This window comes from Spodoptera frugiperda, chromosome 19 (assembly GCF_023101765.2).
Source record: "Spodoptera frugiperda isolate SF20-4 chromosome 19, AGI-APGP_CSIRO_Sfru_2.0, whole genome shotgun sequence".
Lineage (NCBI taxonomy): Eukaryota > Metazoa > Arthropoda > Insecta > Lepidoptera > Noctuidae > Spodoptera > Spodoptera frugiperda.
In genome coordinates this window covers 2,461,983-2,487,815 of record NC_064230.1, presented here as the reverse complement: position 1 = coordinate 2,487,815, position 25,833 = coordinate 2,461,983, and the positions used below count along the sequence as shown (strand labels likewise).

Genomic DNA, 25,833 nt, shown 5'->3' with positions numbered 1-25,833 from the left:
TCTCTGGTAGAAAATCACCCTAAACCCTCTAATTAGGCCGAAATACATAATAATATGTTCCTCTTAGAGTTTATAATAATAAATCTTCTAATTATTATGTTATTATTGGCTTACTCCGTGACTGTTTGACGAGGCACTGGACTAGTTTCAAGTCATGTTAGAGGCTCATATTCATGAGCGGCGTTCCGCGAGACAACGCGCTGCTACTTACTCAGTAAGTAATATATAATATAATCAGTCGCCGCGTCGTGTGTCGCGGAATGCTGCTCATCAATATGAGCCTCTAACATGGCTTGGAACTAGTCGAGTTCCTCGTCAAACAGTTACGTGAGTAAGCCGATAACATAATAATTAATTTAGTATGTCTCACGAAAGTTAAGATAAATCTCCTATCCAACAGCTACCAACCGTTGACTGGTGATGGCCAGAATGAGGAGATGGATCCCATAGTGGAGTTGGTGGCTGACGTGGCACTACCACCTGTGAAGGCATCCAAAGTCTACGCCAAAATCGTCGGCAGAGACCTAAGAGGTGAGTTCAACGACTTATTTTCTAAAAACGTTTCAGAATAGGGTTATTTTTAGGAAACACGCCTGTAAACGAGCAGACGTATCACCTGATGGTAAGCAATCGCCACCACCCATGGACACTTGAAACACCAGAGGCGTTACAAGTGCGTTGCCGGCCTTTTGGGGGTTAGGGAATCGGGGATTGGGAAGATTGTGAAGGGGGAATTGGGATACACTGATAAACTGGAATAGGGATGATGACGGGGTATAAAAATTAAAAATCTATTTAGTCCGTCAGTTAGGTAATGAAAAAATATTAGACACGTATTTTTTTATTTTGTCATATACAACAATACTTAGATAAAACGAATCAAAGTTTAGAAGTGGGAGCAAATACGTTATTTCTACGTATAAAACGTAACTAGCAATAATCCAAATGAATATATCTTCAAAAGTATTTGTTTCCGTAAGAAAATAAAAAACATGTGTCTAATATTTTAAAATAATCTACAAGACGGACATTAAAATAAAAATTAGTCATCTACCCTGTTGAGAGGAGAGCGGGGAAAGATATAAGCGTAATTTTACAATGGGAAATCTACGGGTAAAAATTTGTCTAATATATAAGTTTTCGGCTTTGGCTTGACCGATTTTGATGATTTTTTTTTGTGCTTTCCGGTATCTATGAGAATCGACCAACATCAATTTTTCATCCCCCTAAATGTTAGGGGTAGTACAACCCTATTTTTTTAATTTTCTCGTACGAAGTCGCGGGCAGAAGCTCGTATACTATAATGTCAAGATGCATAATGCTTGTATTTCTACATTTCAGGTGAACCATTCATCAGGCTATCAGGACCCTTGAACCAGCCAGAAATCCGTATGGGACGCTCAGCATCCATGGTCGTCTCCGACTCATCCAACGAGTTGGAAAAATTGGAAGAATTTGATACCAGGGCATATAATGCTCAACTGCTTTACAACCAGAATCAAAATACCCAGCCTTTTAGCAGAGCTATTTCACAGGTAAGAATACTTTCAGAAGTAATGGGATTGTCCTGTCAACTGATGGTAGCGGTGACTGTCCAGGCGACACACGTACTTAGGTATCGTCATGAGCTAATGTTCACATGTAAACAGCAGCTCATGTAAAGAGATTGTCCAGTCAACTGATGGTAGCGGTGACAGTCCAGGCGACACACGTACTTAGGTATCGTCATGAGCTAATGTTCACATGTAAACAGCAGCTCATGTAAAGAGATTGTCCAGTCAACTGATGGTAGCGGTGACTGTCCAGGCGACACACGGACTTAGGTATCGTCATGAGCTAATGTTCACATGTAAACAGCAGCTCATGTAAAGAGATTGTCCAGTCAACTGATGGTAGCGGTGACAGTCCAGGCGACACACGTACTTAGGTATCGTCATGAGCTAATGTTCACATGTAAACAGCAGCTCATGTAAAGAGATTGTCCAGTCAACTGATGGTAGCGGTGACTGTCCAGGCGACACACGTACTTAGGTATCGTGATGAACAGGATTTTAATACTGATTTGGTACTTTTTCTTTCCAGGTGGTCAATCAACAAGGAGTAGTGCTAACTGCTGTCCAAATTGGTCTGGCTAGTAGATTATATGGAGCCCCTGGAGAAAGTTTACAAGTAAGCCTAATTACAATCATATTCATGCACGACCAAATCTTATGTTCAAAGGAAAATATACTTTATCGACAATTTTCATTGTTTCAGCTTCACTTCGAAGTTACAAACTACAGAGAACAGGCAGTAAGGTTCAATTTCGGAGCTAGAGGAGAACTGAGGTTTTTGACTGGAATTAATCCTACTAGGTAATGTATATTTTATCTTATGAGAGTTTCTATTTAAAGCCATGCTTCGGGTTGAATGGGCCGGCTCGACCGGAGTGATACCACGGCCTCACAGAAAACCGACGTGAAACAACGCTTGCGTTGTGTTTCGCCGTGTGAGTGAGGTTACCGGAGGCCCAATCCCTTAATTGAGTAGTTTTTTTATGGTATAAGCTGGTAAACGAGCAGACGGATTACCTAATGGTAAACAATCGCCATCACCCGTGGACACCCGAAACACCAGAAGAGTTATAAGTGCGTTGCCGGCTTTTTGAGGGTTAGGAATTTTAGGGTTATTGAAATGGGAATTGGGGAATCAGGGATTGGAAAGGAGGGTAATTGCGCCTCCGGTAACCTCACTCACACAACGAAACAATGCCTGCGTTGTTTCACGTCGGTTTTCTGTGGCATCACTCCAGTCGACCCAGCCCAGCATTGCCGAAGCATGGCTGTCCCAGACTTAATTTAATAAATACATTGACTTTGACAAAGTTTTTACTTTCTTGCAGTCAAACCGTCACTCCTGGGCAGACAGTGAACGTGATAGTGAGCCTGATTATATCACCATCAGCACAACCAGGATTGAGAGATACCATCACGTTTACAGCATATGGTAAGTTTAATATTTTGTCTAATAGGGTAGATGACCAATATTTAATTGGTATTTTTATTGGTGGCGAAACGAATTTCGCTGATTTGCTAGTTCATTCTAGACACCTACATTGTATTGTACGCCCTATAAAAGTAAGAGATAGCTGGGGTAACCTACTCCGGTTCTCGCATCCGAAGTTTCGTTAAATTTTCGGCTGTAGGTTTTATTGATTTTACTACCATTGAAATTACTTAAAATAACGTTTTATTTTTAATTTTATATCAAAACTTATTTATTTATCTTCATTTCATTCGTTCATTTTTGTTCACAAAGGTTCGCAATAAATGGAATTGTAGTACGAAATTTGCGAAGTTTCGTCCGAAACTTCGTTTTTCGTTGAATTAGAGTAGGCCCCCTGGTTCTAAAATGATTTTAACACCATGTGTATAATGTACCTACAACAATTTATGGGCCACAATAAAGAATATTTGATTTTATTTTGATATGATTTAAAAAATTTTCTCTCCATCAGTCGCAACAGGAGGTGAACAGATATCCATATCAGCATACGTCTACGTGGCCAATTCAGCGGAACCTATCGACACGTTCGCGCCGGAGATATGGCACAACTTCCAAGGGACCTGCCTCGGCAGGACTGGTGACGACTGCGCTCGGCATACCTGGGCTACCACTGTCACCAGCAGGGATAGTCAGTCAGGTGAGTTTTAGAATTATATGGATTTTTGGTCAGATTCAGATTTGGATATTTCTTTTATGGAACAGACGTATCACCTGATGGTAAGCAATCGCCGCTGCCAATGGACACTTGAAACACCAGAGGCGTTACGTGTGTTGCCGGCCTTTTGGGGGTCAGGAATTTAAGGGTTGTTGGGGAATCGAGGATTGGGAAGACTTATGTCTGTTGATGAAGCAAAAGAAGTATGTAAGATTCGTAGCAATTGGCGTTTCATTGTCTCTGTCTACCCCCATGGGAGACAGGTGTGGTGGTCAAACGTAAAGTGAATATTTTTTTCTTTTTTTATTGAATAAGCCGGTAAACAAGCAGACGGATCACCTGATGGTAAGCAACCGCCGCCGCACATGGCCACTTGAAACACCAAAAGCGTTACAAATGCGCTACTCTCATCTCTTTCCATCTTCTCTTCTTTCTAAACAACTTTAAAACATTAAAACACCACATTTCTTGATCCCCAGGTCTACTCCGCCTCACATCGTCGCCAGTAGGAATAATGTACACAAGTGATTTCGTCTCCGGGACCAGGCAGGAGGTCACGGCCACATACAGAGCCAACTGTTGCGCGCCAAGAGTGTTATTGAACGCTGTGGACGCTTATGGAAACACAAATAGCTATATTATTGATAGTTCCAGTAAGTATTTATCATCTTTATATACAAAATTCTATTTCTTTTTTTACATTTGATGGGTTGACTTTTGGCCCCTGATGGTAAGTGATGATGCGGCCTACGGTGGGGCACGTCTGCCCATAAGCAACCTATTCACTCGGGCTTTGAAGACACCTAGGTTATACCTACAGACTGTTTTTCCTGATGGATGGGTTTTGTTCGTTACTCTCTTTAAAACTCAAGAACGGTTGGACTGATTTGGCTAATTTTGGTATTGAATGCAATTGAATGTTCCACATATTTGTGGAAGTTCAGCGCAGTAGGGCTACTTCGGTTCTCGAATGCGAAGTTTCGTTTAATCTTCGGCCGTAGGTTTTATTGATTTACTAATGAAATTACTTAAAATAACGTTTTATTTTTAATTTCATATCAAAACCTATTTATTTAACTTCATTTCATTCATTCATTTTTGTTCACGAAAGTTTGCAGTAAATAGAGTTGTAGTATGCAATCTGCGAAGTTTTTTCGTTCGTTCGTTGAATTAGAGTAAGCCCCTTGTATATGAAAGTCCCCTGTACTGAAATATTTGCGTGTCCCGAAGGACACGCAAATATTTCACAATGTTTTAAATGTCATCTCTCAATCAGATCAACATGTTTAAGACGAATTCTTTGCGAGGAAAGTTAAAACATTGTTATTGTCAAAGGCGTATTCTAGCGTAAGAGAATTTTTAGAAGATATATTATAACATAATACCGTAGTTTCTATCCAAAATTGCTATGTATATCTGCCCCTATCTAATTCTTGTGTATTTAATTTGCAAGCCTTATGGTAGGATATGGTCAATGCTCCTTTTGTTAAATAATATAAGATCTATCATGTATGTACCCATAATCGCAGAAATAAATGAATTTGAATTTGAATCAATCTACCAAAATCAAAGGTTCACGAGTTTGGTCTAGCTCCCTACACGGTCTGCAATGACCTCTACTTCCCCCGCCCCTCAAATGTCATCCCGCATGCGTGCAATGTGCAACGGTATCGATTTATGACCCGCTGTAAACCTAGGTATACCTAGGTACCGGTCTAGCTTGCTACATGTCTGGGACAACGGGCACCGAGCTTCACTGAGAGACGGACAGAAATTTGTAGTTTCAATAGCGCTTATATTAGAACTTGCTTACTTAGACATTTCTATTTCTTTAAAAAAAAACGTTGCCACACATTAGGATTTTCTAGTGTGTTGTATGTGCGTTTACAAACATACAAGTTCACATACACATGACACTCAGACCCGAAACAATTTGTAGATCACACAAAGAGTCGTTCCGTGCGGAAATCGAACCCGCTACACGTTGCACAGCAGCCAGTTGCCCAGCCACTGCAAGAACCACACGGTATATCTCTTATCAAGTCCGGTCTACACTAATAAATATAATTGGTGTGCCTGTATGTTATTTTCAATACTAAAATAACCGCTTTTTGCTACATGCATATGAATATACACAAACCACAAAGCAGGTGGAGGAACAGGGTGGTTTTTAGTCAGTAAGAGTCTGACACTCCCTCTCGCCTCAAGTCATTGCATGATTTTCCTCCTAAGCCACACCCTAAGCCTTCCGCATATTATTATCGTCATTTGTAGGTTGCATGCTTTCTTCAAATGACGCGGTTTGGTTAGTAAGTAAGTGTGGGAGAGCCATGCTTCGGCACGAATGGGCCGACTCGACCGGAGTGATACCACGGCCGAGCAGAAAATTTACGAGAAATAACGCTTGCGTTGTCTATCGTTGTGTGAGTACCGGAGGCCCAATTTTCCTCCTTTCTAATCTTCCCAGTCCCCGATTCCCGAACATCAACCCTTAAAGTCCTAACCCAAAAAAAAGGCCGGCAACACACTTTTAACGCCTCTGGTGTTTCAAGTCTCCATGGCCGGCGATGATTGCTTACGATCAGGTAATACGTCTGCTCGATTGACGGCATGTTTCATAAAAAAAGTAAGCTTTGGGCTACGTGGTAGAATTAGCACCAGTGCCGAACGGCATGACCGGCACCACACATACGACAATATCATTTATCAGTTAGTGGAAATATCAGTTACTGGAAGCAAAAATAACAGCTCACATATAGGACCCATTTATGCTGGCCTTTTGTGCTTGGCGACTGGGCTTCTCCCAATTTAGGCTTCAGTCATACTGCCTCCTGCATTAAATTTCACTGAGGAAAGTGAAAACTATCATTTTCTTCTCTTATAATAATATCTTCTGATTTATCCAATCGAGATCCAAGACAGTTATTCATGTCTTTGTGACGCGCAAGCTTTAGTGTTCCGGTGCTTTCGTAGTTGTATCTACTGTAGATCCTGGTGCACAGGAATTGCAACGGTATTGGGAGGATGTGGCGAGCTTCTCCCATAAAAAAATCTCATCTATATTTATTGGATGGGTTGTATCTACCGGATTAACAGGAGTTGCAGCGGTTTTAGGAGGGTGTGGCGGGCTACTCACATTAAAAAATCTTTCCTATACCTATATCTATTATCTATTGGATTGGTTATACCTACTGGAATAACAAGAGTTGCAGCGGTTTTGGAGGCAGTGGAGAGCTTGTCCCATTAAAAAATCTCATCTATACCTATATCTATTGCATTGGTTGTATCTATTGGATTAACCAGAAGTTGCAGAGGTTTGGGTGGATGTCCCATTAAAAAAAATGTGTCTCTAAATATCTCCTTCTCTTTCAGATCACTTAACAGGAGCAGCGATAGCAGCTATAGTCCTCGGAGTACTCCTGGCCATAGCACTGCTAGCCCTGATAATCTTCCTCATCGTATGGTGCGTGAGGAAGAGGAAATCATCGAGAGAACTACCCTCATACAACACATCGAGAAATTAAATCGATAACATTGCAAATTTTAGTATGAAAACACCCTTTGAAGAACCTCTTTCAATTCCAGAGCTTTTTGGCGCTTAGGACTTATTTTACAATGTCTGGATAGCCGCTATGTATCAGATAACTTTGAATTAAGAACGTAATTTGTATGCACTATCTGTCATAGAGGTCTATCGAGAACTTAAGGTGAGCGTCCACAGACCCGCATTGTACGCATCGCACAAATCAGATGCATCACATTCAACGGATTATTTTTTCAGACTGCGTCCACTGTATCGGCAGCGTTCGGATTGCCGACGTGAGAATAGCAATTGGATTGCCGATCCCACTTTTCACTCGGATTTTTGGCATCGGCATCTCGTATGACGTCATCGGTACGCATCGCATGTAGGCATTGCTGATGAGCGGTCCGTACGATGCGGATCAGTGGACGCAGTTGTATGAGTTTCTATACAAGACAAACTAAAATCCGTTGCGTGCGATGTGTACGATGCGGGCCTGTGGACGCTTATCCTTTATATGAAGGTGGTGAAACAGGCGCTTAATATTATAAAAAAGATAGTTTTTGACAGTTCCATTAATTATGGATATTACAAAAGACAAAATAGTAGGAAAGAGGTTTTAATAAAGAAAACAAAAAATAAAGGCTACTGTACTTAAAAAAACGTATGATTGAAGAAACTATGTGATGATAAGTTGAAGTGATTAAATAATTAAGTTACCCTTAGTTTAAGTTTAAGTTATGAATAACTTATATTTTTAAAAATGAAAAACAAAACTGGTTTGGTTTAAGTTAACTGTCTAAGAAAATCAGCAATTTATTTAACACATTGAACGCCGTGGTGGTCACCGGTGACCGACGTTAGCGGAGGATTTGCCTTCAACAGTTTACTATTGGCAGTCAAAGACTTAATATACTAGCTGGTGTGGTAATATGGCCACAGACCCTTTAAAAAGAAGTCGTCAATCTAGCGAATGCGCGGGCGACGCGTATAATATAAGAACGCAGCAATGGATTACGAAATGCGACCGTATTACCAGTACCCTTAGTACGAGTTTGTTTTACGTTTAAAGTAATCAAAACGAGAGCACGTTCGGCGCTCGGATTGGCCGGCTCGAAAAAACCAACCAATCAGAGCGCCGAACGATTACTTTAAACATAAAGCAAACTCATACTAAGTGTACTTACTGTACGCGAAATTACGTCTAAATCTGTCAATCAGTTTCCATGTAAGAGAATAACAAACATAGTCTTATGCGAGGAAAAAAAATGGAGAGGTTTTTATTTATGCTTCTTTAAGGAACAGAGAGTAAAGTTTCCTAAGAAAAGGAAGATCCTTCGATCAGGCGAGGTGATCATGCCTGGCGGGCTTTCTGCTCTACTGTTGTTCGTTGGGATTTTGTGGCTTAAAACTAGTCGAGTTCCTCGTCAAATAATTACGTGAGAAAGCCGAAAAACAGAATAATTAATTTAGTATATCTCACGAAAGTTATAATATGAACAGTAATTTTGATGTGTTTCGAGTTCCAAATAGTCACGTGAGTACGTTTCTAACTCTCGAAAGACAGAAACGAAACGATTCACATGTACGTTCGCGACAGTCGTCGCGTCATGTGTTGCAAAATGCTACTCATGAATATGAGCCTCTAGCATGGCTTGAAACTAGTCGAGTTCCTCGTCAAACTAGTTTCAAGCCATGCAAGAGGCTCATATTCATGAGCAGCATTCCGCGACACACGTCGCGGCGATTGTCGCGCTGCTAGTTCAAATATCCTTAAAAATACACTTATGGTGGGTCATAATCGTTACTTGTTGATTGTACATAAACATGTGGGTATCAATTTAAAATCGGACGGATGCCCTTATGTGGAGATGTCCCTTCGGTAACAAACATCGAAATCAATTGGCTAAATTGACTGTGAATCAACTGAGATTTGTTTGTTGCGCGCATAACTCAGGAACGGCTGGGCAGATTTCGATGATGTTCGCTTTATTGGATTTGTAGAAATAACTATTGAGACTTCGGAAAAAATACTTATTATAAAATGTTAGTTTTTTATGTCAACAAAAATTTTACTTTAAAACAAAAAATTCAAGGTTTAAAATCTATCGACGACTTTACCAATCGCTTTTTACTAGTATGAATAAAAAAAACATTCCAAAAATACGTAAATTCAGTCAAAATAGTAATAAAAAAATTCTATGTCTCAAAATATAGGCACTAAAAGTACTTAAAAATAGTGTTTAAGAATACAAAACCAGTTATAAAATAATTTTTATTTAATAATTAATTATAATAAACGCCATTTTTGTTTTTTAATTATTATTATTTAATTCTTTTTTATAATAACTTTAGTAGCAGAAAATATTTTAAGATGGATGTAAGTGAGAAATATTGATTTAAGGTAAGCGTCCACAGGCCCGCATCGTACGCATTCCGTATGACGTCATCGGTACGCATCGCATGTAGGCATTGCCGATGATGCGGTCCGTACGATGCGGATCAGTGGACGCAGTTGTATGAGTTTCTATACAAGACAAACTAAAATCCGTTGCGTGCGATGCGTACGATGCGGGCCTGTGGACGCTTACCTTATAAAATATTTTCGCTACTAAAGTTATGTTTATATTTGACAAAAACTATATACTTATAATATTTTTCTATTTATTCGCTATTTTAGTTTAAGTTCATAGATATTTAACATACAGTAGTGTTGTAAGGTAAAAATATATAAAATGATAAGGTAAAAAGAAAAAAAAACTATTATTTAAAAAACAAATTTAGAGAAGAATAAAAGATAAATAGTTTATTTGCACCGTTACAAAAAATTACAAGTGAAACAAAACTAAGGGTGCTTTTCCACAAGAGAATTTTAAGTGTGTGAGAGCCATGCTTCAGCACGAATTGCCCGTCTCGACCGCAGTGATACCACGGCCTCACAGAAAACCGACGTGAAACAACGCTTGCGTTGTGTAAGTGTGGTTACCGGAGACCCAATTACCGTGTTCCTAATCTTCCCAATCCCCGAATCCCCAACAACCCTTAAATTCCTAACCCCCAAAAGACCGGCAACGCACTTGTAACGCCTCTGGTGTTTTAAGTGTCCATGGGCGGCGACGATTGCTTACAATCAGGTGATCCGTCTGCTCGTTTACCGGCTTATACTATACAAAAGATATTTAAAACCAATTTCAAATATATATATGTTTACCTTACAACAAAAAACAAAAAAAAAGTATTCCATTTAATAATTATTTCTCGATACTAATACGGGTAGTATTATAATACATAAATAAATATTAAAATATAATAATAATAATAGGTATATAAGAAAAAACAACGCCATATCTTGTAATTCTATAAACAATTTATGAAATAAAAATTTGTATTGAAATGTTGTATTTCTTTTATTGGTCATATATCATGTATGTGATTGTAAAACTATTGCAACATTGCAATGTTGTAAAAAATATTACGTCTCACTTTAAACAAGTACACACACACAACGTCACGCCTCTAATCCCCGAAGGGGTAGGCAGAGGTACACATTACTGAACGTACAAACGTAAAATACCGCTACACAATGTACGCCCACTTTTCACCATTTGTGTTATAAGTCCCATGTAATAGGGGGTGAGCCTATTGCCATTTACCGCGCACATTTCTAGACTCCGTGCTACTACCGATCAATTTTCGAAAATCCGAAAAAACCCAGTAGCTACTGTACTTTGCCCGAACCGGGAATCGAACCCGAAACCCCTTATTCGGAAGTCGCACTTGTGACTACTAGACCAACGAGGCAGTTTAAACAAGTAATACATAAAAAAAAATATTTTGTTTATGTTCAAACGGCTTATATTATATTAGTTTCTGCCAGCGGCTTTGCCCGCGTATTCGTGGGATAAAAAGTATCCTATATTATTAATACATACAAATGTTGGTATAACTACCAGACTATAATCTAATCCGGAGCTGCAGGCTACCTAGCGGGTTTACCGGGGCTCCGCCTCAAAAAGCTAGAATAGGAACAGGGTGGTTTTAGGCAGTAAGAGTCTGACACTCTCTCGACTATCACTCATCCAAGGCTAGAGAAGTCATTGGATGATTTTACCCCTTAAAAAAACGGTGTAATATACTAGAGTATGCGATGTATCGATAGTAGGGAAGCACACATCCATAGCACGCATTTTTCCATATAAAAAACATATCTTAGTTGAACCCATTTCCACCAGTGCTAAGCTATGTGTACCAATCGCATCCACGCACATGATCTGGTGGAAAAGCACCCATAGAAAGCAATTTCCTACCGAAATTTCCATTAATATTAGAAAGTTATATCATTGTAAATGCATAAAAATGTCCTTACAAAAGCTAGCTAAACTATAATTTTTGTCATCACATCAGACCAGAAATGATGTCATCACTTGTCTACTAAGTGTTAAATGACTAAGATAACATTACACAATCAATATTTAAAATCTTACTAATATTATAAATGCGAAAGTTTATGTGTAAGTATATTTGTTACTCAATCACTTCAAAACGGCTGAAGCGATCGGGATGATATTTGCAACAGGGGTAGATTATGGTCTGGAATAACACATGGGTTATGTTTTATTCCACGGGAGCGTGATTGAAGCCGCTGGCAGATGCTAGTCTAGATGTACGTCTGTCCTAACTAGCTGTTTAAAGAGAGAAAGTAGCTTATATCACCTCCAGCCTTTAAACCATATCCGGAGCTGCGGACAACGTAAAAGGTTACCGGGGCTCCGTCCCAAAGCAGTCTAAACGGGGTGGTTTTAGTCATCACTTCTGACACTCTTACTGACTAATGACCACCTCATTTATTTGTTTTGGATAGTCCATTTATTGAGAAAGGTTATATAAAACAAATAAATAAATAAAAATGTGCCAACCCACATTAAGCTAGCATGGTGATTAATGCTCTAACCTTCTCACTGAGGGAAGAGGCCTTTGGTCAGCAGTGGCCACTTATAGGCTGTTGATTATTTTTTATTATTTCATAGGTTGACGTTTGGTTGCTATCTCATCTGGTGGTAAGTGATGATGCGGCCTACGAAGGAGCATATGATGATGATGATCAATATGAGCCGAGCAGCGAGTGAAAATGAGCGGGAATAGCTAGTTATATATTATACAGCTACAAAATCGCTCCATTATAAAGTGAAAGACAGACAAACAATCAAACGCATCACATTCGCATTTAAAATAATGTTAAGTAAAGATTTTAGCACTAGAATTACCTATATTACTAACTAGCGACCCGCCCCAGCTTCGCATGGGTGCAATGGTTATATATTATGCATGTATTATACATATAAACCTACCTCTTGAATCACTCTATCTATTAAAAAAACCGCATTAAAATCCACTGCATAGTTTAAAAGATTTAAGCATACAAAGAGATATAGGTACAGAGAAAGCGACTTTATTTATACTATGTAGTGATACCTATATATACCTAATGAGTAAACTGTGATTTCTTAATTATTTAAGAAATCACAGTTTACTCATTAGGGTTACTCAGCGCCAGTAGGCACGACGAAGCCACGTCTGCGCACTCATGTCTTATCATTTTGAAGAGTACCTCTGTGACTCAAAACTAGTAGAGCTTTTCTCCATTAATATTTATGTGAGATAAACCATGATTTTTTAGTTAATTTAATATGTCTCAGGATAGTGGCCCGGATATAATGGCCCGGAGGTTTTCTCATGCATAAGAGTGCATATTCAAAACCTACCAAGTTGACTTTTCCAAGTTATATGTACTTTCTAAGCATTTTTAGACACCACTGACAAACAAGTAAAGGAAAACATCATGAGGAAACCTGGACTTATAATTTCTAAATTTTTAAGTTTGAAATCGCCAACCCACAAACCTTCTCCGTGTGAGAAGAGGCTTTGGTTAAGAGTGGCCATTAATAGGCTGTTGAAGTAATGATGTGATGTCATCTAATATGGATAAACTTTCACTTTTTTACAGATATTACTTACTTTATTTTATAAATCACTGTAGAAGCTGTTCATGTAATGTTTCACTCACCCTAATTACACTGGTCAACAAAATTTCAACTTTGTCGTGCCACACAGACTTTTTTGGTATTTTTTACTTTAATTGGTAATTGTTAGGAAAAATAAACAATTAAAAAAAAATTGCTAGACAAGAATTTTATTCTATTGGGTTATTTAAAATATTAAGAAAAAACACAGATCGCGTGACTCAAAAGTTATTTTTTTTTAATATGACTTTATAATCTTAAGATTTTCTTGAGTGTTTAGCTTCTGGTTGGTCTCTTTTAATTGTCCAGCAGTAATCTGCTATCATATTGGGGCTCCATTTGCCCTGGTACCGCATTTTCATATTTAAAATGTCCTGATGGAACCTCTCACCATGCTCGTCGCTGAAAGCCCCTAAATTGTCAGGAAAAACATCCAGGTGCGAGTCTAAAAAATGGATCTTTAGTGGAATGTTCCAACCCAATGCTTGGTATGACAATAATAGCTCGCTAACCAACTCTCTGTATCTATTACTCTTGTGGTTACCCAAAAAATTTGCAACAACATTTTTAATAGCCTTTCACGCAGATTTTACTAAATCGCTTAATTTTTCTTCAAATGTTGTATCCTTAATTAACTCCCTAATTTGAGGGCCAACAAAAATACCCTCTTTAATCTTTGCATCACTTATTTTAGGGACGGTTGTGAATTGTCGTTCTCAACAGACGTAGATGCAACTGGTATTAGTTCTGGCAGTTTTTTACAATGATGGACTGGTCTTATAGCTGAATATAAGTTAGGGTAAATAACTGTGTTTTTATTTTTCTTGTAATTTATACCTTTTATGTCGGTGAGACAAAAATAGCAATCTGAAACGCAATCTCGCTGTTCAGTCCAAATCATGAGTACAGCAAACGGCATAGGTCTTACTCCTTTCTTCCAATCAGTTAAATTTTTCACACACGTTATGCAACAGATATGAGGGGCCCAGGATTTGTCTTGATGGGCAACGAAGAAACCAAAACATTGGTGATAACATTCCAACACAAGATTCGTAAAATTTCGTCGTTGTTTTTTGAATCTTAGTTCTCCACAGACGTAACAAAAAGAGTTAGGATCATTATTATACATCCTCGACATATTCACGGGGTTATTAATTCACAAAAAACTGTACAAATTGAACGACACGTATGAATACGACGATTTATTTGTAAATGTTTATGTTAATTTTCTGCCGTAGTACTAGTTATGTGTATTACCGTATCACAACAAATATGAGGCTAATAAATGCATGACAACTGTGATTTAATAATGAGGGTAGATTGATAAAACAAAATTAGCTGTCAAAGTTCGTGTGGCAAAACCAGTGTTGACCAGTGTTATTAATAAAAGTACATATTTATGAGAAGATGCTGTTTATAATAAAAGATTAGAATTTAGAACTAGTCTGGTCATACCTACCTTGAAACTAAGACTAAATAGAAATCAGGTGCGCAATAAAGTTTAGGATTTTTAATCATTTTAGATGTAAAATATAAGAAAATACATACAAATATGCTTTGCTAAGCCTATAGCATAGAACCAGGTATAAAATAGATAATAGGAGAAACATATACAACTAGACCATAAATAATTAACTTGTTAACAAAACTGTTTGGTGTTTTAAACCAAAGACAATTCATTTATATTTATTTACTCACAAGAGTTGCATCATAAAAGTACTTTTCCATCCTTTTGAATTTGGAACGAAAGGAGAATCTTAATTCTGGTGTGAAACCATACTCGAAGGGAGCGTTCTTATAGGATTTGTAAAGAAAAGACATTGCTAACACTCTTTCTGATAACAACACAAATAAACACTGTCACACGCAACTAACACGGTTTATCCACCAATAAATTACACTCGCGAACCATTTAACACTATAACAAGTACTGAAAACCGTTTAATAGCCAAGAATTCGCGTGAAAATCGCGAATTGTGACATTGGTATCGCGAAAAACTATGTCGGTTATTTTGGCTTGTTTCGACGCTGTACGTCACGAAAAACGTGCTTGTAGCGTACACACGGGATAAAAATAAATAATAGTACTCACCTGATCTCGTGATCAGTCCCTGGGTAGCCGCAACGGGAATTAAAACCGCGTTATGCGTCAAGTCTTCAATTGATAGTCCCGTGACGGCGGTGGACAAAAGCGGGTTTTTCACAACGTTCCTGCTCGGACAGTCGCCGAAACTTTTATCTGACATGTTGTTAACTATATTATTGACCGGTTGATGAGAAAATTTTCACGTTTTCACACATTTGGAGGTCATAAATAGGTAATTTAATTACATAAAGTTACGTGTCACTTGTATATTTTGACAACTTGACAGATGACAGGGTATTGACAACACGTTCCTTGATGTCCTTTGAGAATTTGACAGGAAATGTGCAAATTGTAAAAATTGCATTCATGCTGCGTTTTGTGTGGAATTTTTAAGAATTTTTCACACAAAACGCAACAAATATATCTAGTAATTAATTAAAAAACTCCAATTTGTTTTATATAACAATTTTATTTTATAAACGCAAATAGACACTAATTTTACATCGGTTACAATTTGCTTATTGACATAAGTTTACACATTTTTAATTAAAACAAATATGTAAGCAAGAAATATTGATTAGAACATAAACATTAAACATAATCGTGTATTATAATAAACTTCAAAAAACAGAAATAGTAAAAAATTATAGCACCAAAATCACGACATTGTCGTGAAACGAAAAACACACACCAAACGTCACACGTCAAAAATACATAATCTGTGGTTATTATTTACAAACTCATGTGGAGAATTTCACAAAACACAATTTACTAAAAATAACACATTTCTAAACAAAAACTGACGATGGAAGAGGAAAAGAAGGATGACCCGCCACCAGTTAAACGGTATAGACGTGAGGAGAAGTCTTCAGAATCGGAGGAAGACTTGGATAACTATGAACCTTATGTCCCCGTTAAAGAGCGTAAAAAACAACAGTTAATGAAGCTGGGCAGGCTTGGGCAGCTTGCTGCAGAGGCTGCGGCGGAGCCTAAGAGCTCCAGTGACAATGACCCGGACGATGAGAGTGAGTTATTGATGTTTATTTTTGTGTTACAACACCTACCATGTCTCTGTACTTAAACCACCTAAAAGTGTACTAGATTGGTAGATGTTTACGGTATTGAGTCTGTAGTACGTGTGTTTGAAGGTTTACATAAATAATTTTAACATTAAAGTCGCTACCTGTAAAAGTGTAGATTTCTATTGATAATTTTTTTTTAACTTTGATAAGTCAGCATTTGGCCACCCACTTACTACCAGGATGGCCGAAGAAGGAGCACACAGACTTAAAAAGTACCTATTCACTCTAACCTTGAAAAGACCCAGGTTGTACTTCTCAGGAAAAATAGAATCCAGCAGATTGTTCAGATCCCTGACTGCATGGATTAGGAATGTGGTTAGAATCATCTAATATAACTTAATTATTGCACCATATTGTGTAATGTTGAAAGTTGTTGGACTTCTGGTAAGAGAAAATAAGCCTTGTACAAAAGAAATAGAGTAAAAGCTTTATTGAGAATATTGGGAAATATTCAAGTTTCGAAGATCATCATGATCCAATGACTTTTTGTGATATACAGAGTGTCCCTGAAGTCGACATCTAAGTAGCACCAGGTGATCAGCAAGATTCCAACAGTTATCAGAAAAATATAAACAAAAATCGAACCCCAACAGTTTTTAAATTACAGTGACTTATGGGTAACAATCAAATAATACAAATGAACTTCCAATTTCCTCTACAGCATCACAAGAAGAATGGGGCCGCCGGTACAATGTCTCTCTGCTAGACCAGCACTCGGAATTGAAGAGGTTGGCGGAAGCCAGAGCCCTGTCCGCAGCAGAACGGCAGGCGAGGGAAGAGGAACATATCCTGGAGAGTGTCGCACAGAGCAAGGCTTTGATGGGTGTTGCTGAGTTGGCTAAAGGTAAGATATCACTACATAGTATAAAACAAAGTCGCTTTCTCTGTTCCTATGTCCCTTTGTACGCTTAAATCTTTAAAACTACGCAACGGATTTTGATGCGGATTTTTTAATAGATAGAATGATTCAAGAGGAAAGTTCATATGTATAATACATGCATAATATATCACTGCACCCTGGGGCGGGTCACTAGTACGAAATAAAAGTTGAAATACAACACTTCTTTTTACAACACAACGTCACGTCTTTTTATCCCCGAAGGTGTATAGGTGCACATTACGGCATGTAATGCTTTGTTGGTCTGTTGGTCGCAAGTGCGACTGCTGGAAAAGAGGTCTCAAGTTCGATTCCCGGGTCCGGCAAAGTATTATTCGGTGTTTTTCGGCTTTTTGAAAATTTCAGTCATAGCACAGAGTCTGGAATTGTGACCAGTACTTGGCAAAGGCTTTCCCCTTATTACATGAGACTTATAACACAAATGGTGAAAAGTGCGTGTACATTGTATTGCGGTATTACATGCCGTAATGTGCACCTCCGCCTACCACTTTGGGGATAAAAGGCATGACGTTACGATACGATCTAATAAAGTGAAAAACTGATCTACCTCTTGCTTTTTCTAATCCAGAGCTGCGGACTACCTAGCGGGTTACCTGGGCTCCGGTTCGAAAAGCAGGAGTAGGAACGGGGTGGTTTTTAGTCAGTAAGAGTCTGACACTCAATCTCGCCTCGCCCAAGGCGAGAGAAGTCATTGGATGATTTTCTCCCCTCAAAAAAAACTTTTGCTTTTTTTTATCTTTTATTTAAGGGGCTTTTATTCTAAGAACATGCCAGCCCCGTTGATTCATAAGTAAGCAATACAACCACACCTTATATACTAGGGCATAAGTAGCAGGATATCACTGACGCGTGAACACCTTAAATAAGTTGATGGCAGCAGATGAAACAGGATTTGCTAAAGTCTTTAAAAGAGGCCCAACAAACTTTTGCTTGCAAAATCTACTAACTACCCATTGAATCTTCCCAGGTATCCAATACGAGGAGCCAATAAAAACATCATGGCGGCCTCCGCGCTGTATCCTGGAGTTGCCGGAGGAGCGACACGAGAGGGTCCGGAGGCAACTGAGGATACTAGTGGAGGGGGATGATGTACCGCCTCCCATCAGGACGTTCCAGCATATGAAGTTTCCTAAAGGTGAGTTTGGAAGTAAACTAGCGTGTCTTTAAAAAAGAAGTAAAAACTATTTATTTCAAATAGACCAAGAAGTCACTTTTGAACGTCAAAGCAAATATTACAATATATAGTTTAGGTTCGGTCTATGATATATATGCGTTGAGATGAATAAAAGTTCAATTTCGAATAAAATATTATATTGTTCACCACGGATACAAATAATTATTACATAAAAGTCCAACCCGGTACACCGTTACACGAAGACTGAATCAGAGTTTTATATTTAAGAAAGGAACATGATATGACGCCCCCACACACACAGCCATGCACAATGTTTACTTAAGTGTGTATGTGAGTGTCCCTACACATAGAAAACAAAATGTCTCTCGGTCAGTCCTCTAGTTGCTCTATTTGCTCGTTCCAAAGTAGACTCCCATGGAAAAGAACGAGAAAGAAACTCCACTTATGATACTTTTAGTAACACACTTTATTATACTTTTAAGTAAACTAGTATTAGGTGTGGGAGAGCCACGCTTCGGCACGCTGGGCCGGCTCGACCGGAGTGATACCACGGCCTCACAGAAAACCGACGTGAAACAACGTTTAAGTTGTGTTTTGTTGTGTGAATGAGGTTACCGGAGGTTCAATTACCCCTCTTCTTCTCCCAATAGCCAATAAATTCCTAACCCCCAAAAGGCCGGAAACGCACTTATAACGCCTCTGGTGTTTCAAGTGTCCATGGGCGGTGGCGATTGCTTACCATCAGGGGATTTGTCTGCTCGTTTACCAGTTTATAAGGAGGTTCGCAATCCGGTATAGACTGTCTCGAGCTATTGATCTATATTTTTTTTCCTCGCAGGTATTCTTCGAGGTTTAGAAGCCAAAGGTATAAAGAAACCGACGCCGATCCAAGTGCAAGGTATACCAGCAGTGCTGAGCGGGAGGGATATGATAGGCATAGCTTTCACCGGGTCTGGCAAAACCCTGGTATTCACACTGCCTATCATCATGATGTGTTTGGAACAAGAGATCAAGATGCCGTTCATTAAGTAAGATTTTTTCATTGTTTGTTAAAAATAAATTCATTGTTTTATTGTTTGCCAAGTATGGGGATTATGACATACTTTTAAATAGTGAAAGATTTTATATTTTATAGATAAAAGAGAGTCTTTGTTAAGTTTTCTTTGATATAACTGCAGTCTTAAAGTTTTTTTGCCAAGTGTGGGGATTATTTTTTAAGTGGGAGAACTATGCTTCGGCGCGAATGGGTTGGCTTGACTAGAGTGGTACCCGGGCCGAGCAGGAAACTGACGTGAAACAACGCTTGCGTTGTATGAGTGAGGTATTCGGAGGTCTCCTTTGCCAATCTTGCTAAATTCGAATAAACCCCCAAAAGGCCGGGAACGCACTTGTAACGCCTCTGATGTTTCGAGTGTCCATGGGCGGCGGCGATTGCTTACCATCAGGTGATCCGTCTGCTCGTTTACCGGCTTATACCGTAAAAGAAAGATTACCAAGTCGTTTTGACTTCTGAGTTTGTTTCGGCATTCTCAGAATAGTCCGTTATGGTATGTCGACCTTAACTAAATTTTTTATAATAATATTGACGTGTAAAAGTGCTCTTCTGTAGCCTATTTACAAAAATAAATAGTTTCATTGTTTGCCAAGTATGGAGATTATGACAAACTCTTAAAGTGCGAAAGATTTTATATTTTATAGATAACTGCAACCTCCAAGTTGTTTGCCAAGTGTGGGGATTATTGCGAAGACTTAGGATGGAGTCCTTTGGTCGGTATTAGACGTATTTCAGCTAATAATGATGATTTTATTCAACATAATTTATAAATATTACAGGAACGAAGGACCCTACGGCCTAATAATATGTCCGTCAAGAGAATTGGCGAAACAAACACATGACATCATACAGCATTTTGTGAAACAACTGAAATTGTGTGGGAACCCTGAAATACGGAGCTGTTTGGCTATCGGAGGTAAGCACACGTACTTAGGTATCATCATGAGCTAATGTTCACATGTAAACAGCAGCTCATGTAAAGAGATTGTCCAGTCAACTGATGGTAGCGGTGACTGTCCAGGCGACACACGTACTTAGGTATCATCATGAGCTAATGTTCACATGTAAACAGCAGCTCATGTAAAGAGATTGTCCAGTCAACTGATGGTAGCGGTGACTGTCCAGGCGACACACGTACTTAGGTATCGTCATGAGCTAATGTTCACATGTAAACAGCAGCTCATGTAAAGAGATTGTCCAGTCAACTGATGGTAGCGGTGACTGTCCAGGCGACACACGTACTTAGGTATCGTCATGAGCTAATGTTCACATGTAAACAGCAGCTCATGTAAAGAGATTGTCCAGTCAACTGATGGTAGCGGTGACTGTCCAGGCGACACACGTACTTAGGTATCATCATGAGCTAATGTTCACATGTAAACAGCAGCTCATGTAAAGAGATTGTCCAGTCAACTGATGGTAGCGTCGTGACTGTCCAGGCGACACAACTGGGCATCATGAGCTAATGTTCACATGTAAACAGCGGCTCGTGTAATTAAAATGTTGAAGAGCCAGGTTAGGCACTAATGGCCGGCTACCAGAATGATACCACGGCCTTACAGAATCTAACGTGAAACAATGCTTGCGTTCTGTTTCGTTGTGTGAGTGAGGTTACCCCACTCACACAGTTACTAGGGTATTGGGAAGATTGGGAAGAAGGGTATCCCCAACAACCTAAAATTTCTAACCGACAAAACGCACTTGTAAAGCCTCTGGTGTTTCAAGTATCCATGGGCGGCGGCGATTGCTTACCATCAGATGATCCGTCTGCTCGTTTACCGGCTTATACTATAAAAAAGAGATTGTCCAGTATTTTAAACTATTGTTTTTAGGCGTGGCTGTATCGGAATGTATGGAAGTGGTACAACGCGGTGTGCATATAATGGTTGCCACACCGGGCCGGCTTATGGACATGCTTGATAAGAAAATGGTAAGTCGTATTTACCTACTACACATTTCTGGTTTTAAACACAACGATATCATCAGCCTATAAGTGACCACTGCTGACCAAAAGCAGAGAAGGTTTGAGCATTAATCACCACACGGAGTCTGGAATTGTGTCTGGCAATGCAGTTTAGCAATTGCAGACAGATAATTATTAATTATAAGGCCAAGTTTCCTCACAACGTTTTCCTTCACTGTTTGTTAGTAGTGTCTAAATAATCTAAGAAAGTCACATTGGTACTTGTCGTTGGTAGGTTTCAAATGATGCCCGCTCCTCATGCATGAGAGTGCGGGTCTCTTTTTGTTTTGTTATTGTGATAAAAATAAAACTAATGAGTATACAAAACAAGTTTCTTCGGGAAAGTTGTTTGTAATCATGAGTACAATCACGTGTTTAAATATCGTTCACTAATTTACTAATCACCATTTATGTAAACTCGTTAATCCCCAGGTACGTCTGAACGTGTGCCGCTACCTGTGCATGGATGAGGCGGACCGGATGATAGACATGGGCTTCGAGGAGGACGTCAGAACCATATTCTCTTACTTCGCCGGCCAGCGGCAGACGCTACTCTTCAGTGCTACCATGCCAAGGAAGATCCAGAACTTTGCCAGGTAAGCTTATATTTTTTTATTTATTTACCTATTTATTTCATGCTTCCTAGGCCCATATCAAATACTATAAACTAATACATTCAATAAATACTATACATACATTACAAACAATAACAATTATTTAGTATTTAATAACTTCAAATGCTTAATAACCGACTTCAAAAAAAAAAGGAGGTAGGCTAAGTGTGGGAGAGCCATGCTTCGGCACTGCTGGGCCAGCTCGACCGGAGTGATACCACGGCCGAGCAGAAAACCGACGTGAAACAACGCTTGCGTTGTGTGAGAGAGGTTACCGGATGTCCAATTACCCCTCTTCTCAATCTTTTCAATTCCCGATTCCCCAATAACCCTTAAATTCCTAAGCCGCAAAAGGCCGACAACGCACTTGTATCGCGACACCCGCAACACCAGAGTAACAAGTGTGTTGCCGGCCTTTTGAAGTGTGCTCCAATAACTTCACTCCCCTCACATCGTGAAACAATGCTTTGGTTGATTAAATATCGAAAATTGCTAATCAGTTACATATTATTATTTTTGATACTTCGGGTTTCCATGTGCGGCGACGATTGCTTATCATCAGGTGATCCGTCTGCTCGTTTACCATACAAATTTATATATACCATAAAAAATCTTCAATCCAAGCTCAAAATGGCGATGGCGATTCGGTTACTATTAAATTATAATAGTAACCGAATCGCCAAACTCATCACATTCATTAATCACCACCCTTAATCCCCAGGTCTGCCCTAGTAAAACCAGTCACAGTCAACGTAGGCCGAGCCGGTGCAGCCTCGCTGAACGTGCGACAAGAGTTAGAACCAGTGAAGGCTGAAGCCAGGACTGTACATCTACTGCAATGTCTTCAGAAAACGCCACCACCAGTTTTGGTATTTGCTGAAAGAAAACAAGATGTGGACGCTATCCACGAGTATCTACTGCTAAAAGGTAAATTTCGTTAATCACCACTAGTTTTGCCAAGTGTGGTTATTAGTGAAAATTATAATTAAATTCATTCGTTGAATCACTGTTGTCATATGGGTGCTTTTTCCACCAGAGATGTGCTATGTAACTATGCTACAAAGATGAAATAGCTAAGCTATGTGTACCAATAAATATAATTGGTTGATACGCATCCACAGCAACGTAGCATAGCAAATCTCTGGTGGAAAAGCACACTTAAGGACACGCATCGTATGACGTCATCAGTACGCATCGCATGTAGGCATTGCCGATGATGCGGTCCGTACGATGCGGATCAGTGGAGGCAGTTGTATGAATGAAAAACTAAAATCCGTTGCGTGCGATGCGTGCGATGCGGGCCTGTGGACGGATGCTTACCTTTATAGTAGGGATGGGTAATATCGCTTTTACTCTATATCAAATCGTATCTATATATCGGTTTAGAATATCGGATATCGCATCTATATATTTCGATATCTATATATTGGCCGAATCAGTGTGGAACTCTGAAACGAAAGTAGTACCGTACTGTAATTTTAGGTTTCGGTTTTGTTCGATTTATGTACATCATTGTATTTTAATTGTAACTGTTTACTCGAAATCAGTGAATGTATTGTTTGGTTTAGTATTGTTCCTGTTCCCGAATCAGTTTGTACTGGATATCATAGACCATGCGATTCGTATGCGATACGTAGAGGTCCGCGTTACTCTACGGTATAGTGTATTGTTCTGTGGCACATCGCGCAATATTCGCTAGATACGCGGATACCTGATATATAGATTCAGTGCCGTCCGATATATAGATATTGGATATCGTGCCGATATATAGATATCGTATCTGTATACGATTTATATTGCCCACCACTACTTTATAGGCGACTTACCATATACTCTATCTCTTTTTTCATGCGGGAATCGGACCCGCTACCCGTTGCGCGGCAGCCAGTTGCCCAGCCACCGCACCAACCGTGCAGTCTATATAAAGTTATTTTTATTTATTTTTTCAGGTGTAGAAGCTGTAGCAATACACGGTGGGAAGGATCAGGAAGAGAGGTCGCGCGCCGTCGAGGCATTCAGACGGGGAGAGAAAGACGTACTTGTAGCTACCGACGTAGCTAGCAAAGGTAAAATATACATATTTATTAAAGAACTCCATCCTATTAAGTATTTTAAAAAATATATTGAAAACAAAAGAAGATGGCGGGACGAACTTGACACCTACAAGGATTGGCAGCAGAAAGCTCTGAACAGAGAGGAGTGGAAGAAGGGTAGGGAGGGCTTTATACTGCAGTGGGACGACTACGGCCAAAAAAAGAGTAATCTAAATATTACACATTTAAATTGCCGAATATGTAGGCAGCATTAATATGCTTTGGTACTGCTGTCAAAGTCAAAGCATTTATTTAAATTAATCTTTAATTAGGCACTTTTGAAACGTCAATTTGAATAGATTAAATTACTACTAGACTAATTTTTTATTTCTTACGGAACAAATACTTTCGATGATATATCGATTTAAAATATCGCGTAACATCACTTCTATGTAGTTATGAAGGTTAGAAATAAATATCATTTATCATTTATCAAATTACGTATTTACTCCCACTCCTAAGCTTTGATTCGTTTTATCAAAGTATCTTTTGTCTTATAGGACAAAATTATAGATAATTAAATATATGTCTAATATGTCTGTCAGCATAAAAAATGCACATACATACATATTAAATTAACATTTATTTTTCGTACAGGTCTCGACTTCGCCAACATACAACACGTTATAAACTACGATATGCCCGAAGACATAGAGAACTACGTGCATCGCATCGGACGTACGGGCAGAGCCGGGGGCGAAGGCGTAGCTACCACATTACTAGGCAGGGCGGCTGATGATAGCGTTTTGAGAGACTTGGCGCATTTGTTGAGAGAAGCTCAACAGAAGGTAAGCATATAGTTAGCTTTGTATTTCTGGTTGATATTGCGATTTTTTAAAGTTTTTGCCAAGTGTGGGGATTAGTGGTTCTTAAGTCTTTGACTGCCAATAGAAAACTGTTGAAGGCAAATCCTCCGCTAACGTCGGTCACCGGTGACCACCACGGCGTTCAATGTGTTAATCCCCACCCTTGGTAAAAGCTTTGAAATCTGCCACTGTAGATTAACTATTGTTTTATATTTTATGATACTAGCTGATGTCCGCAGCTTTGCTCGTGTGGATTACAGACTGAATTTATTTTCTAAAATAAAATTAGCCATAGTTTCTTCTTAGTATATCAGCTACCTGCCAATAAAAGTATGTAATGTAAAGTAAAATTCCGTCAAAATCAATCCAGCCATTTCAGAGATTAGCAAGAACAAACAGACAGACAAAATTGTAAAACAATTTTTCGCTTTAGCCAAGTGTGGGGATTAAGAAAAATTCTTAAAAAATATGTATTGTTACAGGTACCATCGTTCCTGCTAGATATGATAGGCGAGCCAGACGTGCCCGTGCCCGATGGACAGGGATGTTCATACTGTGGCGGTCTGGGACACAGAATTACAGGTATACACCTTTTTATAGTCATTTTGCAAGCGATTACCTGATGGTAAGCAATCGACGCCTACGGACACACGAATGGACACTTGAAACACCAGAGGCGTTACAAGTGTTGGCCTTTTGGGTTGCAAACGAGCAGACGGATCACCTGATGGTAAGCAATCGCCGCCCATGGACACTTGAAACACTAGAGGCGTTACAAGTTCATTGCCGGCCTTTTGGGGATTAGGAATTTAAGTGTTGTTGGGAAATTGGGGATTGAGAAGATTAGGAAGGGGAGTAA

At 39.1% G+C, this 25,833-nt stretch overlaps 3 protein-coding genes across 32 annotated transcripts in view; 2 read left to right on the top strand and 1 right to left on the bottom strand.

Moving 5' to 3' along the window:
• Positions 1-7,790, top strand: part of LOC118281273 (uncharacterized) — a 59,403-nt gene extending 51,613 nt beyond the window's left edge. Inside the window, exons 13-21 of one of the 2 annotated variants that reach the window (XM_050700921.1) lie at positions 401-531; positions 1,342-1,535; positions 2,083-2,169; positions 2,257-2,354; positions 2,882-2,985; positions 3,497-3,682; positions 4,180-4,353; positions 5,640-5,726; positions 7,073-7,790. In XM_050700921.1, the coding sequence (XP_050556878.1) occupies positions 401-531; positions 1,342-1,535; positions 2,083-2,169; positions 2,257-2,354; positions 2,882-2,985; positions 3,497-3,682; positions 4,180-4,353; positions 5,640-5,726; positions 7,073-7,224 (1,213 nt within the window). In that variant the 3' untranslated portion in view covers positions 7,225-7,790. The remainder of the gene's footprint in view (positions 1-400; positions 532-1,341; positions 1,536-2,082; positions 2,170-2,256; positions 2,355-2,881; positions 2,986-3,496; positions 3,683-4,179; positions 4,354-5,639; positions 5,727-7,072) is intronic. The other variant, XM_050700922.1, reaches the window with a different exon arrangement.
• LOC118281272 (uncharacterized) overlaps positions 1-15,643 on the bottom strand; it is a 123,450-nt gene extending 107,807 nt beyond the window's left edge. For 21 of the 24 annotated variants that reach the window (XM_050700829.1, XM_050700835.1, XM_050700836.1 and 18 more), the window contains exon 1: positions 15,336-15,643. In XM_050700829.1, coding sequence (XP_050556786.1) covers positions 15,336-15,489 — 154 coding nt within the window. In that variant the 5' untranslated portion in view covers positions 15,490-15,643. The remainder of the gene's footprint in view (positions 1-15,335) is intronic. The other 3 variants (XM_050700850.1, XM_050700851.1, XM_050700828.1) reach the window with 2 other exon arrangements.
• A 405-nt stretch (positions 15,644-16,048) lies between these two features.
• Positions 16,049-25,833, top strand: part of LOC118281136 (ATP-dependent RNA helicase abstrakt) — a 209,380-nt gene continuing 199,595 nt past the window's right edge. For all 6 annotated transcript variants that reach the window (XR_007706354.1, XR_007706356.1, XR_007706355.1 and 3 more), the window contains exons 1-11: positions 16,049-16,354; positions 17,073-17,255; positions 18,277-18,444; positions 19,283-19,472; positions 20,278-20,414; positions 21,331-21,428; positions 21,894-22,057; positions 22,797-23,002; positions 24,025-24,141; positions 24,766-24,956; positions 25,457-25,556. Coding sequence is in view for 1 of the 6 variants with exons in the window: in XM_050700942.1 (XP_050556899.1) it covers positions 16,135-16,354; positions 17,073-17,255; positions 18,277-18,444; positions 19,283-19,472; positions 20,278-20,414; positions 21,331-21,428; positions 21,894-22,057; positions 22,797-23,002; positions 24,025-24,141; positions 24,766-24,956; positions 25,457-25,556 (1,774 nt within the window). In the remaining 5 variants the exon portion in view is untranslated. The remainder of the gene's footprint in view (positions 16,355-17,072; positions 17,256-18,276; positions 18,445-19,282; positions 19,473-20,277; positions 20,415-21,330; positions 21,429-21,893; positions 22,058-22,796; positions 23,003-24,024; positions 24,142-24,765; positions 24,957-25,456; positions 25,557-25,833) is intronic.